Here is an 18,222-nt window from a genome sequence, read left to right as displayed (position 1 = left end):
ATAGAATACTTTGAATCCAAATGTAGGAGACTGCATTAAGAGAGAGGGAGGGGGAAATATGATCAACCCCTTGTGGCGGTTGTTCAGGGTCACTTTCATTGCCCTCAGTCCCACAGAATTTGGTCTTGTCAGCCACATCTGCTTCCATGGAAAACAATGTGTGGGAGATGCTATCATCACGTTTGATAAGCTGTCATAAGCAAGTAAGTATTATTATTATTATTATTATTATTAAGGCTGGCAGAATTGTTTTCATGCTGGGCAAAATGTTCATTGGCATTTCATCTGCCTTGACATTCTGAGTTCAAACTTTGCTGAGGGCGACTTTGCCTTTCATCCTTTTGGGGCTAATAAATTAAGTACCAGTGAAATACTGAGGTTGATGTAAGCAACTTACCTCCTCCCCACAAATTTCAGCCTACAGTAGAAAGGATTATTATTATTATTATTATTATTATCATTATTATTATTATCATTATTATTATTATTATTATTATTGTTATTATTACTGAGTGAGAGAGCAGCATATGACATCTAAATGATACTGGGATACAGATATATGAAACCCAACATAACCATCATGACAACATGTCTGATAAGGATTTACTAAGCACATGCATCACAACCATATGTGTACGACATGGTGATCTCATACCAAGATAAACAATGCATGACCTTGCAGGTGAGGTCCATCTAGAATTTTCTTTAGGTCAAGTAGCCCATCCCAATCAAAATGTCCCTGAATAAGGGTTGTTTAAGGATGATGAATAAAACACCCATGTTTCCAGAGATGAATTATTCAAACCCCAAAGAATTCCTCTCGACATATGGCTATGATACTCCCACACTACTTCTGCTCGTGATCAGAGATGCACATATCGTCAGCCACTAAGGGACGTGCTCAACTGGTTAAGGGCAAACAACTGACAAGAAAATCTGTGGTATTGAGCAGAATATTTGCTGTAACCCGTCTTTTATACCAAGACAAAACAATGTACATGATAACACTTCCAATCAGTTAAGATCAGAAGTCATGAGAGCCACTGTCTGGTACAGCATCAGGACATTTATTATTATTATTATTATTATTATTCAGTAGTTTTATTTTTATAGCGTGCTTTCACTTCACTACCGAGCGCAGCTCTGTGTGCCTTGGGTATGTGCTGTGATTTGTTGTGATGCTCTGATGGTTATTGTATGGAAAGTGTTCTGCGTAGGATGTGTGCAGTGCCTAGTAGTGCAATTTTCTGTATGTTATATGTGTTGTAAGTCCTGGTGTTTTTGTTATGTATTTGTCTGAATATTTTTTTATCATGCCTAATGCACCTACTATGATAGGAATTGTTTCTGTTTTCAGATTCCACATTCTAGTTACCTCTATTTCCAGGTCTTTATTATTATTATTATTATATCCTCATTTATTACCATAAAGCTGTCAAGTGAGTGGCATAAGAAACCTTACAAATTGTAAGGGATTTTTTAAATGGAATGAGTGAATTTATACATACTTCATCCAGGGTTGGCTGTCTTTGGATTGGTCGGGTTTTTCGTTCGGCTGGAACAGGTCGGTCTGAACGTCTACTGGTCCCATAACCTTGGTCCTGTGAAGTGGAGACAATAATTCATTTACAAATAATGGTAACAGTGGCAACAATAATGTAAGGTTATACATATATTTAGAGGTAGATGTGGTACAACTGTTGTTTATATCAATCCTTATGACTGTCTTTCAACAACTGGATGATTTTTGGCTTTCAGGAACAAAATTGAAATGATTAACAATTATGTTAAGTGACGGACAAAAAATAGAACTCGTTTATTTTTGCTAATCTATGTTCATTTCGTTATCTTCCTTCTTATCATTATGGTCATTATTATCTTATTAACATCATTATTGCTAATCAAGTTTAAATTAGCACATCCTGAAACAAGGAAGTTACATAATGAATATACTCTGTATGTGTTAGTATGTGTGTGTGTGTGAGTGTGTGTATAGGAAAACAGAAACACACACACACACATATAAATATACATATATACATACACAAACAAGCATATGCACACACACATGTGTATCTGAAATCCCAATGTTTACAGAAACATCTAGAAATACACAAGCCAGACAACCTGAGGGCAAGAAACCCAGTGACCATCACTCCCAATTTATGGGTCAATGGTGATATGAACAAAGTTTAGTTAAGAAGCAGAAACTGGTTCAAGGAGGATCAGTCCACGCAACTTCTGACCACCACATCACATCACATCACGTCATGTCATCCTCATGTACCATTCAGGTAATACAAGTTAAAAAAAGGGACCAAGAGTAATTTTGGCACACAAGGCCAGAAATTTTAAGGATGGAAGTAAGTCAATTACACTGACCCCAGTGTTTAATTAGCACTCATTTTATTGACCCCGAAAAGACAAAAGGCAAAGCTGACACCAGCAGAATTTGAACCCACGATGTAAAGAGCCAAACGAAATGTTGCTAAGCATTTTGTCTGAGGCCACTTTGTAAAGTGATTGGCATTAGGAAGGGCATCCAGCCGTGAAAACCATGCCAAAACAGAATCTGTGGGTGTTGGGGTCACATTATAACAGCACTCAGTTAATTCTGTAAGGTGGTTGGTGTCAGTGAAGGCATCCAGCCATAAAAACTATACCAAAGTAGACAGTGAAGCCTGGTGCAATACTCTGGCTTTCCAGATCTTGTAAAACCACCCAACCCATGCCAGCACGGAAAACAGGCGTTAAATGACGAAGATGACGTCAACAATTTGTACCAGTTCATTGCCTTAATAATGCTAACAATAATAATCCTTTCTATTATAGGCACCATGCCTGAAATTTTGCACCATGGGGCTAATTGATTGCATTAACCCAAGTGGTACTTATTTTATTATCAACCAACCCCAGAAGGGATGAAAGGCAAAGTCAGCCACGGTGGAATTTGAACCCAGAATGCAAAGCGCCAGAGGAAATGCTGCTAAGCCTCTTGCTGACTCATTAACAATTCTGCCAGCTCATTGCCTGAAGACACGGAATAATGAAACCAAAACCGAATCGTCTTTGGAAGGTCAGAAACTACTCTAGCGTGAGTATCTAATGACAGGCATGTGTGTGTGTGGGGGGGGATGGATGGATGCGGTGGGAGAGTAACCAACATGGAGTGGATCGACAACCAACTGCAGAATGGTATACAGCTAGTCTGAAGGTGGTTTAGCGTTCCGTCCTGACACTTGGCTAAGCCATAATAGATAAGGCAGTGAGAGTGATCTCCCTTTGCGAATGGCATTGATTTCATAGATTTCTTAACGATGAAGGTGCCACACACATTAACAAAGAAACCATTATATGATACCTTGACTTGCTAGAAGTAGCAGCCAAATCTTCCTCCAATCACATCTGACTGTTTTAAAGAAGGATACATTGCCTAATATAGGTTCTGTTCAGGATGGTCATGGTTGGACTGAGTTTGATCAGAGATAACTTATAGGGTAACACCACCACACATATCACTGAACCCTATAGTGTTATACCACACACACACACAAAATACTTTCTTGAATTGTAGGAAACATGGAGCCAGCTCCCACGTTTCCATGGTGCATAAGTGACCAAGATCCCAACGTTGCCCTGAATGGCACACAAGTCTGTCACACAAGGTCATCTATTTAAAGCTGAGTGAATTCAAGCAATGTGAAATGAAGTCTTTTACTCAACAATGCAAGACACCACCCAGTCCGGGAATTGAAAGCATGACCTTGCAACTGTGAGTGCAACAACCCAAACCACTAGACCACACACAAATACACACACTAGATCACTTGTTAAAGTTAGCACTACAGTCTTTTATTCCACAACACAAGACACCACCCAGTCTAGGAATTGAAACCATGGCCTTGCAACTGTGGGTGCAAAAACCCTAAACACTAGACCACACACACTAGATCACTTGTCAACGTTAGCCCTGCAGATCTTCTATAGGAATCACAGGCAGCACTGATTTTGTAACACCCATTACTCATTTTTCATTTCAATCACATTATTGTTGCTTATATCAGGCATCTTGGATACAAACCATTGTGACAAAATCAGTGTTAGCCATAATTTCTATAGAAAGTCTGTAGAGATACCCTTAACAAGTGATTTAATAGCACTGCTAACACAGTAGAGTATTGACATGGTATTAAAAAACGTTTAATACACTTTGAAGTACAAAGACCCTTCTTTTGTCACGAATGACGATGGGATTGCACCTAGAAAGTTCCTCTCCAAAGCACAAGTCCAAGCAAGGTTGTTTTTTTTATGGATGACGAGCAGTCACCCATGCATACCAGCCTCTCCTCTCCATACCACTGATGTCATCCAAGGGAAAGGCAAAGGCTGATACAGCTTGGCACCAATGACATCACAGCTCATCTCTACAGATGAGTGAACTGGAGCAATGTGAAATAAAGTGTCTCACTCAAGAACACAACGCAACTCGGTCCAGGAATTGAACTCACAACCACATGATGGTAAGCCTGATGCTCTAACCACCGAGCCATGTGCCTTCACACTTTGTAGTAGTAATATGTTATGGTTGCATAACGAAATACCGTGTCCCTACCGGTCATTAACACACACTAGGATCTATTAAATTACCTCCTTGTCGTCTTGTTCCGCTACCACCTCAGCTACAATATTGGCGGCCAGTTGTTCCTCATCTTCCTCAACTTCAGCAGGAGGCACCTCCTCCTCAGCCGACTCAAAGCTGATTGTGCTGTGGTCTGAAGGTGTACGATGGTGGCTCTGCTTCAGTACTGTCATTTCGTGCCGCAGGTTGTCGTAGAGTTGCTTTAGTTGTTCGTAATCATGCATCATTTTCTCATGGTGGGCTTTCTCAATGTCCATGTCTTTCTGTCTGTCAACAGCTGTCAGTGATTCAATTTTCTGCACATATTCTGAGGAAAGAAAACAATAGAAATGTGAAAGATTGAAAATTATTGTTATTGTTATTATTATTATTGAGTGAGAGAGCAGTGCATGCCATCAAAGTGACACTGGGATAAAATATTCGAAGCCCAGTATACCCATCATGACCACCTGTCTGAGAAGGATTTACCAAGCACATGCATCACAACCATATGTGCGCGACATGGTGATCTCATATCAAGATAAACAGCGCATGACCTTGCAGGTGGGACTCAGTTAGAATTTTCTTCTGGTCAAGTAACCCATCCTGCTCAAAAGGTCCCTGAATAAGGGTTGTTTAAGGATGTTGAATGAAACACCCATGTTTCCAGAGGTGAATTATTCAAACCCCAAAGAAACCCTCTCAACACATGGCTATGATGCTCCCCCACAATTTCTGTTGATGATCAGAGATGGACATGTCGTCAGCCAAATCTTCTTCCGATCACATCTGATTGTTTTAAAGAAGGATACATTGCCTAATGTAGGTTCTGTTCAGGATGGTCATGGTTGGACTGAGTTTGCTCAACTGGTTAAGGTCAAACAACTGACAAGCAAATCTGTGGTATTGAGCAGAATATTTGCTGTAGCCCATCTTTTATACCAAGACAAAGCAATGTACATGACAACACTTCCAAACAGTTAAGATGAGAAGCTATGAGAGCCACTTCTGGTACTGCATCAGGGCATCATCACCATCATCATCATTATAATAATAATAATAATTATTATTATTATTATTATTATTATTATTAAGGCAGCAAGCTGGCTGAGTCGTTAGCAAACTTGATGAAATGCTTGGCGGTATTTCACCCATTGCTATAATCTGAGTTCAAATTCTGCTGAGGTCAACTTTGCCTTTCATCCTTTTGGGGGGTTGATAAAGTAAGTACCAGTTGCATACTGGGAGCAATGTACTCAACTAGCCTCCTCTCCCAAATTTCAAGCCTTGTGCCTTTAGTAGAAATGATAATTATTATTATTGAGTGAGAGAGCAGTGAATGCCATCAAAGTGACACTGGGGTAAAATATACGAACCCAGTATACACATCATGACTACTCGTCTGATAAGGGTACACCAGGCACATGCATCACAACCGTATGTGCGCGACATGGTGATCTCATATCAAGATAAAAGCACATGACCTTGCCAGTGGGGCCCATCTAGAATTTTATTCAGGTCAAGTATCCATCTCACTCAAAAGGTCCCTGAATAAAGTTTGTTTAAGGGTAATGAACTAAACACCCATGTTTCCAGCAGTAAATTATCCAAGCCCCAAAGAATCCCTCTCAACACATAGCTATGATGCTCCCTACCTACTTCTGCTCATAATCAGAGATACATATATTGTCAGCCACCAAGGGACACAGTCAACTGGCTGAGGTCAAGCAACTGACAAGCAAATCTGTGGTACTGAACAGAATATTTAGTCCATCTTTTATATTAAAACAAAACATACATGATAACACTTCCAATCAGTTATCATCACCATTTAACATCTGCCATCCATGGTGACATGGGCTATATATATATATATATATATATATATATATATATATATATATTTTACAACATGATAATTTGTCATCATCATCGCAAGCCTCTTACTATATAAGATAACTGTCATCTTTTATCAGATGATTATCACAGATCTGATACACACAATCATCTTAGATCTCCTACCACATGGTAACATGATTACAAATCTGACACCACATAATCATCAGATCTCGAATGACATAATCTTCTCATATATTTTACCATATGATACCATATGAACATCATAAATTTTCTACATGATACCTCATGAACATCTCAGATATGGTGCTGCATTACACCACATGATCATCACATATCACCCATTATAAGATCCTCTCAGATATCATATCACATCGTCATCTCAGACCTCTGACCATGTGATATCAACAAACAGATTTGTTTGTTGATATTAATAACAATAATAAAAAAAATTTAAGAAAATAACCTTCAATTTTCCCTTCATCATCTTTTATCTTCGACTGAGCACTAAGAAGTTTCTGGTTGAGGGTTGTGTTTTTCTCATTCAAGACTTTTGATTCCTATAAAAAAAAAAAAAACACAATAATTCCTTATGTGCAACATAAGAATCCTTGGTTTAAAATGGCAAGCTGTGTATTATACTTAAAGTAGATACATTACAGAAAGACAAATTAACTGCTGTGTTTGCACCCCACCCCACTGATAGTATCTGTTTTGAACATAGAGCGTTAAAAAAACACAGAGATATATCAGTAGGAGAGTAAAATTATCCAGCAGTGGTGGTGGTATTGTTAAATGTGCATTTCTACCTCTAAGCTTTGTCAGCAGAAAGAGGCCATTGGTGAACACTGCACACCTATCAAAGACATGCTGAGGATGAATACCACACATAATTAGGCTTTCCATGATGTATCTGCTTTAAGTAGGTTACATACAGATTGCTATTTTAATAATTTACATAATACACACGAACATCATACATATATATATACAAATATATATACAAATATATATATATATATATATGGAAACATTGGAGCGAGGTCGTTGCCAGTGCTGCTGGACTGGCTCCTATGCATGTGGCATATAAAAAAGCACCATTTGAGCATGGCCGTTGCCAGTACTGACTGACTGACCCTGGTGTCAGTGGCTCGTAAAAGCACCCACTACACTCCCGGAGTGGTTGGCGTTAGGAAAGGCATTCAGCTGTAGATCAAGATTGTAGCCTGGTGCAGCCATCTGGTTTGCCAGACCTTAGTCACATCGTCCAACCCATGCTAGCATGGAAAGCGGACGTTAAACGATGAACGACGATATATATGTATGTATGTATAATATACATAATATTTGTGTTTTTATCACATATATATATACATACATACACATATATATATACATATATATACATATATACATATACATATATATACATATATACATATATATACATATATACATATATATACATATAACATATATATATATATATATATATATATATATACATATATACATATATATATATATATATATACATATATATATATATATATATATATATATATATATATAAACAGATTTGAATGAATGGGACCAGAGAGATTTGTTGGGACCTGTGCCAGAATGAGCCAAGGTAAGACCAAATTCATTTCTCTAATTAATTTGGCAAGGAAAGGAGGGCCACAGATTCGCAATTCCCATACCAAAGATATTTTCAGTTTTTTTCAACACGTATGTATCAATGTATTGCAAATCATTAAAATGACACATATATATATGTTTGTCCAGGATAGGATTACACAGCCACAGCAGGAAATGTATTAGGACATGAAATGTAAAAGCCGGACTAGATTATTTTATGTGCAACTCCATTGTCTCCCAAGACAAAAAGGATGCCAACAACAACCAACAATATATGTATATATATGTGTATATATATATATATATATATATGTTCTCTGTACAGTGGTTGGCATTAGGAAGGGAATCCAGTAGCAAAAAAACCCTGCCAAAGCAAGACAGTGGAGCTTAGCACAGTCCTTTGTCCCTTGAAACAGTCCAACCCATGCCAGCAAGGAAGACAGGCATTAAATGATTATATATCATCATCATCATCATTTAACTTCCGTTTTTCCATGCTAGCATGGGGTGGACGGTTTGACTGAAAACTGGTAAGCCAGGGAGCTGCACCAGGTTCCAATCTGATTTGGCACAGTTTCTACAGCTGGATGCCCTTCCTAATGCCAACCACTCCAAGAGTGTGGCAGGTGCTTTTTTACGTGACATATAGTCCAAAGTTGTGCAAAAATAAAAACAAGAAATGAAAGACAGAGACAGGTGAGGGAATGACAAACAAGGTGTATTAGTGTGACACTCAGGTAAAATGTAAGAGTCTTTGATGTTTTGAGCCTAAATGAAATGAGGAAAGGAAACAGATGGAGAGAGGGAAAAAAAAGAGAGAAAAAAGGTGTCTGAATTAACCGGTGCAGGAGTGGCTGTGTGGTAAGTAGCTTGCTTACCAACCACATGGCACCTTGGGCAAGTGTCTTCTGCTATAGCCTCAGGCCGACCAAAGCCTTGTGAGTGGATTTGGTAGACGGAAACTATGTATATGTGTGTGTATGTTTGTGTGTCTGTGTTTATCCCCCCAACATCGCTTGACAACCGATGCTGGTGTGTTTATGTCCCCGTAACTTAGTGGTTCGGCAAAATGACTGATAGAATAAGTATTAGGCTTACAACGAATAAGTCCTGGGGTCGATTTGCTCGACTAAAGGCGGTGCTCCAGCATGGCCAGTCAAAATGACTGAAACAAGTGAAAGAGTGAAAAGAGAGAGTTGCACAAAAATATACAGATGTTGTCACCTTGATTCTGCACACACGTGTGTGTATGTGTATGAGTGTACGCGTACGTGTGTGTGTGTGTGGTATGCATTAAGTGCCATTGTAATTAGCATCATAGTCAAAGGTGGGGCAAGGGTAACTTGATTTGAAGAATATAAAAAGCAAATGAAAAGGAGGTGGGGAGGGAGAAGCGTAGATGTAAGGGAGATAATTCTCGTTGATGTAGAAAATATGACTACCAACACCATCATCATCATCATCTTTTAATGTCTGTTCTCCATACTGGCATGGGTTGGACAGGTTTGCCAAGAGTTGGCCAGCTCGAGGGCAGCCCGGGCCCCACTTGTCTGTTTTGACATGGCTTCTACAGTTGGATGCCCTCCTAATGTCAACCACCCTACAGTGTGTACTGGGTACTTTAACGTGACACCAACATGGGAGCTTCTATGCAGCACTGGCACAGCTCCAATCATATTTACACCTGCATGTGAACAATTGGCATGTGTGTAGCACAAACACCACACCCTCTCTTTTCCTCAGTGTGGTGTGTGGAATGAACAATTTTAAACTCTATATTTGGAATGAACAATTTTAAATGCTGTTGGATTCTTCACATAAGGTATTGGAATCTTACATATACACCATTCTGCCTAAAAAATGGATCTACAACTTCAATGTCCCTACATATCTCACATCTATTTTCTTTCCTCCACCTCACTCTCTATTTTGTATCCCGTCTAAATTAACTATTACTTAACCATCCTCTCACACCGTCTCTGATGAAGAGATATAATTAATAAATATCCTGGAAACAGCCGTAAGACCTTCTATCTATAAATGTTCTAATATCTACACAGCCTTGGTTTTTTTTATCTCATTACCCAAAAAATTCTTATATATATTGATATATATAACTGGAATATAGTTGGAGTATATATATAGTTGGAATGCTTATATAATTATAAAAGAATGGTCAATTCTCCAAGTCAGCTAGAATATATACATAAAATATATATATATGATAAGCATCATCATCATCATCTTACATCTACTTTTCCATGTTTACATGGGTCGGATGGAGTTTATTGAAGCAGATTTTCTATGGCTAGATGCCTTTACTTTCGCCAACCCTCACCTGTTTCCAAGCAAAGTAAATATTTTCCCGTAGCCAGACAAGTTTCCAGAGAATATTGGAAATGAACGACACTGCTTGTATGATGTCTTGAAGCAGGAGTGAGTTTGGAAAGTAGATGCAGGTGGAAGTAGATATAGACAGGTGAACTTAGAAGTAAAGGAAAGACGGACTTAGATGTGAAGTAAATTTGAAGTCTTCAGTTAGACTGAAAGCAGTATATATAGTTATAGAGGGTAAAGAACCGCTTTGGTCATTAATTTACTATGGGATTGCATTTAGAAAGTTACCCTTTCAGGCACAAGTCCAGGCAAGATTGTTTATGGAAGATCAGCAGTCACCATACCAGCCTCCTCTCCGCATGCCACCAATGCTGTCTAAGGGAAAGGCAAAGGCCGATACAACTTGGCACCAGTGACATCACAACTCATTTCTACAGATGAGAGAACTGGAGCAAAGTGAAATAAAGGGTCTTGCTCAAGAACACAATATGTAGCCTGGTTCAGGAATTGAACTCACAACCTGATAATTGTGAGCCTGATGCTCTAAGCATTGAGCATATATATACTGACCGTATAACTATATATGAACTATGATTATATAACTGGATATAGTTATATAATCATAATATATATAGTTATATGGTTAATATATATATATATATGTTAGTAAGGCTTAAATAGTTGGTTGGAAGAGTTTAGCAGGGAGAAATAGTAACAGACAGGTAAACTTTGAAGTTAACGAAAGGTAGACTTTGATGTGGAGTCAATTTAGAAGTCTTTATTTTTATTGGAGTCAGCAAGAATCAAATAACTGGTGGTGGCAGTTGGAGGTGTTTAGGGAGGAATAGAGGGACACACAGACAGATTTACAAGAATGAGAGAAAATGGACTTTGAAACAGAGGAAGAAGTCTTTGTGTGTATTGGAGTCAATCAGTGAAGAGGAAGGTGAAATAGGGTTGATGTCTTTAATGAAGGACAAGAGACAAGAAACTGGTGATGGTGGTAGTGATGATGGTGGTAGTGATGATGGTGATTGGTGGATTTTAGAGAGATGTACAGATAGACACACAGACAGACAGACACTTGTAGAAGCGTGGAAGATGGACATTATCCAGGCAAGGAAGTGGTACATGTTGGTGAGGAGTGTGGATTCTACAAAAACAGTGGCAACCACTGATTGCTGTCATGCATCCCTACAATGACAGCTCATTGACACTAAACACAAAAACCACCACCACCACCAACAACAACACTCCAAATACAAAACTACATTCAACAGAATTCACCAACCTCATCATAAGTCAGTTTCATCTTCTTCTTCTCCGCCATTAAGACAGTTAATTCTTCAGTCTTCTGTTTCAAATTGCCCTTCAGTTCTGAAACCAGACTCTCAGCATCTTGCAACCTCAGTCTGATCTCTCTGCAGCCGTCATGCTCTGTGGAGAGTTTTTCATACAAGTCTTGGAACTGTTTGTTGTTGGCCTCATTACTTCTCAAATGTTTCAAGTCATGCTCCTAAAACGATTGAAAAGAGGAAGTGAGGTGGAAATATAAATATATAATATATACAAACGATAATTAAATCAAGAGTCAGAGTTGGCAATTTTAAAAATAAAATTTTATTTTACAGAAACAGAAATAACTTATTACAATAACAGAAAAATTTCATTGATTAATTTATTATTAATTAAGTAAATATTGGCTATGTAAAGCAGGAAACAAATAGATGTGGTTTGTCTCTCTATAGATAATGTTTCTATATAGAGATTACCTATGAATTAATGAACTTTGAACCTTAATCAACAAAGAACACACTAACATATACACAGACACATGCATACAGTTATATCCATACAAACATATACAATCATATGTAGAAACACATACAACTATACCCACACAAACACACACACATGTACAACCATATCTACATAAATACACATGTGCATACACCCATGTCCACATAAACACACACACATAGCCAAATCCACACAAACATACTTGCAATCACACATATCTACAAAGTGATCCACACAAACACATCTACACACAAATTTGGATGCATCCCCATACACACATCACTGGATACAATCATACACACGTCCAAACAACTACAACTACACAAAAACACACACATCTACACAACACACACACAAATGTGCACACATCCATACCCAAATGCATATCTCTACACACACATACACACACATGTCATTGAAGACTATCATACACCCTCAAACAAATCCAGACACCCAGATTTAAACATCTCCACACACATCACAATGTGCAATCATACATCCATCTACACCAATCCATACACTCACACATGCATATACACAGACACCTACCTTTTCTTTAATTTGGTTAGACAATTCAATAATCTTGTTACACAGACGTCGGTTGGACAATGTGAGTTCATCTGTGTCCTTGGCCTTTCTCTGCAAAAAAACAAACAAATATGCATAATTAGAGATATATGTGTCTGTGAGTGATATAATATATATATATATATATATATATATACACATACATATGAGAGGGATGACCACTATGTGGATAACCCTTATGCTAGAAGCAGATCTGCTATGGTCTTACCAATAAGAAATGTTCTCAAGAAATATTTAGCAAACACCAGAAGATAAACGAGCAAGACAAATGAAAAGCAACAAAAATATAGATTATTCACATACATATTTCACTATTAACAGATTACCTAATTTTACTTACGCAATTTGTCTATAGATCTTAATTAAATTAATATTCAATTTCTCACCCTCATTTCAAATTTATATATATATATATATATATATATATGATGGATTGTCTCATTGTGAACAACAAACGAGGGTTCAGTAAAATAAAGGGTTAATTATGTTCTATGGCCGCGAATGTGTCTGTTGAGGGGCCTGCTGGTGTTTTGCAAACCTTTTGGCAAATGGAATAAGTTGAGAACTCAGTTTGCTTGTGGATCATTTACTATGTGTTTTCTTGAGAGGAACGCAAGGCCTGTTTTGCTTCGTGCCACAAAATCGCAGTGACAAGTAAAGTTTCTATTGAGAGGAGCCACGTCATGGCAGCGTGCCTTCATGCTTGCACAAAGTCGGTCCCGATGTTGGAGTCGACTTTGCTCAAATCTTTGAACTGAGGAGAAGCAGGACTGGCGCCGGGTTTTGAGCTCTAATGCTTTGTTTTCCCATGTGAACCTTCTCCAGCACTCTCTGTATAACCTAAGAGTGCTTGTAACCTCCCCTACTTCTGTTAAGTAGATTACTGGAACTATAGCCATCCAAGACCAGATTTGGGGTAAATAATGGAGTGGTTTCCTGTCGCCTTCTCCAGGCAGGTGGGATTTGAACTCAGAATGTAGAGAGCCGGAGGATATACCGTAAATGCATTTCTGCTAATGTGAAATGAAGCTTCTGGGAATCGAACCCAAGATCTAGTGATCATGAGTGACACATCCGAACTCTAGGCCATGCACCTTCACACACACGTATGTGTGTGAAATAAAAATATGCTTGATACTGTGGTGGTATATGTAATATGCAGGGATACAAGACATGTCATATAGAAATGTAGATATGTTATACATAAATATTGGGTTGGTGCAGAATTATTGCAGCTTGTTATGCATTCTTTGGTTCGTGATGGGATGATAGACAACTCACTGAAGGCATTGTTATTGTTTACGTGTTTATTTTGCTTAACCTGTTTACGAACTGTCAATATACAGCGGAGTGATGCACATTGTGCACATCCGCCTTCGCAGTTCATACTGTTTACTAACAAATAGTGCCAATAGTGGGGATGTATCCATACATGCGTATACACATAGATATGGACGTGTCACACAGCTTTTTTTCAACAAATTTCATTCAACAAAAACAATAACAATATTTAACAAAAACATCTTTAAATGACAGTCTGACTGTCTGCCAAGCAAATGGGAAGCAGTAACTGAAGTAGATGGTGAATATGCTCCGGGATAATCATTTAAAGATGTTTTTGTTACATGTTGTTATTGTTTTTGTTGAATAAAATTTATCGAAAAAATCCGCAGTAATTATGCACCAACCCAATATATATATATATATATATATATATATATATATATATATATATACACGCCAGCAGATGCCGACCAAGAATCATTACTGTTGCTCCCATTGGAACACAAGGTAAAATCTATAATGAACTCCTCGCCTTTTCAAGAACATGGATTTTTTATATTTGACTCTATTGAATGTATGTCACAATTATGAACTGTTCCATCATACTCTTTAAACATATAGCATGGACTCTCTTTATTATATAAAAAAATTTTTTTGATAAGGTTCGTTATTTCAAGAACCGAAACATGTAAAATTAAAATTTATCTAATATAGCGGCATTTTCAAACTTCATTTTTGACAAATATATACCCACTCGTATACGAGCTACTCTTATTATAAATAATATATATATATATATATATATATATATATATGTATATATATTATATAGAGATATGTAAGATATCTTTCCTAAAGATGTTATTACATTGTATGTAGCAACTATACTACAAATATATATCATGCCTTAGCTCTATTACAATTTAGGGGTTATAACCCCTACAGATAATACACCAATAGTGAGATTCTTTAGTTACTATATCCACAGTGTTGCTTAGTTGTTTTTGTTGATGTTGGTCCCAGGGCAGTGAACCTTGATTAAACAGACTTATGGTCAAGCCATTCCAGACATGACTATCTTCACTTTATTTTTCCCAGTGTTGTCTTTTTCTTTTGAGGTGGGATGTAATATGAGGGAGCTTTGGCTGAAGTTTCTAGCAAGTCAACACATCATGTAGAGTCTCTCTCTCGTTAGATTACTAAATCCTTGTTCTCACATGATATTACTTTAAATGGGTAATCAGTGAATTGACAGGACCACGTTTTAATGTTTTTTAACATCTCTTTCTCTCTCTCTCTCACTCACTCACATGCAGTAATTAGATGACATAATTAAACAGTCATTAGATGTGACCATGTTTAACCTTTTAGCATTTAAACCAGTCATATCCAACCTAAATAGTTTTATTTTGAAATCAACCAGATCTAGCCTCTCACACCAACTCTACAGTGTCATTCAAAAAGTAAACAATCACATCATCAAAATCTTAAAGCGACAAGATAATGCATGATTAATTGAAAACAATGTGAATAATTAAGTATTACACTTGGCGTAGCATTCATTATAATCATCCTCATTTTCATCACTGAACATCTGTTTTCCATGGTAGCATGGGTTAGATGATTTAACGGGAGCTGTTAAGGCCAAGGGCCACACCAGATTCCACTGCCTGTTTTGGCATGATTTCTACAACTGGATGCTAAATATTTTATTATAGAGTTGATTAACTAATTAAGTTCCATAATTACACACACAAACACACACACACACACAAATACTAGGTTGACTTGAAGAATCTGCTGGGGGAAATAATTGTCAAAAGAATTTACCTTGAGTTCTTTGAAGACCTTCTTGGCAGCTCTGCGTCTAACATGAGACTGTAATAGGACGACACCGCGACGGACTTTGTCAAACTTCCTCCGAGCCATCCAGGCACGAATTTGAGTTTGAAGAATTGTAGCATTACGGTCATGCACCAACTTGCGGAATAGTCTTTGAGCCAGCACTCTCCGGGCATATCTCTGGAATTAGAAAGACAACAGGATTCATGAGACAGGAACAAATTTCAAACCATTTAAAGAGCAAGGTTAACACATAATGAATGTAGCTGCTATTGTTTAGCCCCAGGTCAGTCCAGTCTTCTACCAGCAGACTTATTATCAAAGACAATCTAACCATGACCAACCCGAGTTTTCAGACAGTATATTCTAAACAACATTATTGCTGTAACACTGATATGCCAAGGATATAAAAAAATTTTGAAGAATTGGCATTGCAGGTTCTGTGATTCCACACAAGCCAAACTTACTGGTAAATGGCCCCAAAGTTTCAGAAACCATGGAAACAGGTTTGACAATGAGGAAACACCCACTGATAGCCATCATACCTCTGACTGCAGGTGTAATTCTAGCATTGACTAAGAATTAGGTCAAGTATGGTAAGAACCAAAACAATTGTTTTCCTACTGGAATATAAAATGAAAGACAAATGGAAAAGGTGTGAAGCATTTAGCTTTTATCTTCCTTTTATCTTCTATCTTTTATTTGCTTCAGTCATAGGACTGTGGTCAAGCTGGGGCAACACCTCGAAAGATTTAAGTTGAATGAATTAGCCCCTGTATTTATTTTATGAAGTCTGGTATTTATTCTATCTATAAAGTGTTCTTGAGCAAGACACTTTATTTCACATCGCTCCAGCTCACTCAGTTGTAAAAATGAGGTGCAACCTTACTGGTACCAAGCTGTATCGTCCTTTGCCTTTCCCTTGGGTAACATCGGTGGCATGAAGAGAGGAGCCTGGTATGCATGGACGACTGCTGGTCTTCCATAAACAACCTTGCTCAGACTTGCGCCTCAGAGATGTGGAGATGTAAACAAACCAATACCGGTTGTCAAGTGGTGGTGGAGGATAAACACAAGGACACACACATGTATGTAGGTATATGATGGGCTTCTTTCAATTTCTGTCAACTCATAAGGACTCTGGTCAGCCTGGGACTATATAATTGAAGACACATGCCCAAGGTGCCAAGCAGTGGGATTGAACCCAGAAGGTTGTGGTTAGGAAGAAAAACTTATTACCACATAACTACACCTGTACCTTGAAAAGCCACATGGCTTAGTGGTTAGGGCGTTGGGCTCATGACTGTAAGCTTGTGGTTTCAATTCTTGGACTGGTCAATGCATTGTGTTCTTGAGCAAAACACTTCATTTCACATCACTCCAGTCAACCCAGCTGGCAAAATTGAGTAAACCCGTGGCAGACTGGCGACCCATACAGGTGGGGATTATATATGCCATGAAACTGGGAAACTAGCCCTCATGAGTCAGTATGACTTGAGAAGGAAACCTGAGACCTGCTGGTCCCTATCAAACCTTTCAGCAAAGGGAACAGGTTGAGGACTCAGCTTGCTTTACCATGTGTATTCTTCAGTGGATGGTAAGGCCTGATTTGCTTCATGCCACAAAACCACAATGACAGGTAAGGTTTCCACTTAGAGGAGCAGTGTTTTGCCAGTGTGCCTTGGTCTCGATGTTGGAGTCGACTTTGCTCAAATCTTTGAACTGAGAGAAGCAGGACTGGCACCAAGTCCTGCGTTCTAATGCTTTGTTTTCCTATATGGGCCCTTCTCTAGCACTGTGGATGTTTGGAGATAATTAACATCTTTAAACAAGAGGAAAGAGAGAATGTTCCAAACTAACCTGAACAACAATGGCAGCCATTTTCTTCTCTTGGAACACTTTCCGAACAAGAAACGCTCGGAAACAAGCTTGAATCTTAATGGAGGCATGTATCCTGCGTCGTTCTTCGAAGGCTCTGCATAGATTCAAAGGAAAAAATGGCATGATGTATTGAACAAACATTACACAACAATGGAATAAAGTCAAAGACAATTCAAAGAATCACAGTATTTAACTGTTTCAGAAGTAAAGATTGTTTGCCAACATAAACATGGAAGTCCTGGTTTAGGACTAATGTTGCTGTAATTTAGCCCCAGGAGACATCGTCTCCAGCTGGCTATACGACATAAACCAGGACTGCCATGTTATGTTGGCAAACAATCTTTACTACAAAGTACTATGTCGTATTGCAGATG

At 38.1% G+C, this 18,222-nt stretch overlaps 1 protein-coding gene across 7 annotated transcripts in view; it reads right to left on the bottom strand.

Moving 5' to 3' along the window:
- Window positions 1-18,222, bottom strand: part of LOC115219750 (unconventional myosin-Va) — a 272,760-nt gene that overhangs the window by 99,377 nt on the left and 155,161 nt on the right. For all 7 annotated transcript variants that reach the window (XM_036509681.1, XM_036509676.1, XM_036509675.1 and 4 more), the window contains 7 exons: window positions 17,828-17,942; window positions 15,956-16,147; window positions 12,803-12,892; window positions 11,745-11,969; window positions 6,942-7,035; window positions 4,648-4,946; window positions 1,509-1,601 (listed from right to left, as the gene is read on the bottom strand). In XM_036509681.1, the coding sequence (XP_036365574.1) occupies window positions 1,509-1,601; window positions 4,648-4,946; window positions 6,942-7,035; window positions 11,745-11,969; window positions 12,803-12,892; window positions 15,956-16,147; window positions 17,828-17,942 (1,108 nt within the window). The remainder of the gene's footprint in view (window positions 1-1,508; window positions 1,602-4,647; window positions 4,947-6,941; window positions 7,036-11,744; window positions 11,970-12,802; window positions 12,893-15,955; window positions 16,148-17,827; window positions 17,943-18,222) is intronic.

Source organism: Octopus sinensis, linkage group LG15, assembly GCF_006345805.1.
Source record: "Octopus sinensis linkage group LG15, ASM634580v1, whole genome shotgun sequence".
Classification (NCBI taxonomy): Eukaryota; Metazoa; Mollusca; class Cephalopoda; order Octopoda; family Octopodidae; genus Octopus; species Octopus sinensis.
The sequence above is the reverse complement of the archived record's forward strand: the minus strand, read 5'-3'. Positions and strand labels throughout refer to the sequence as shown.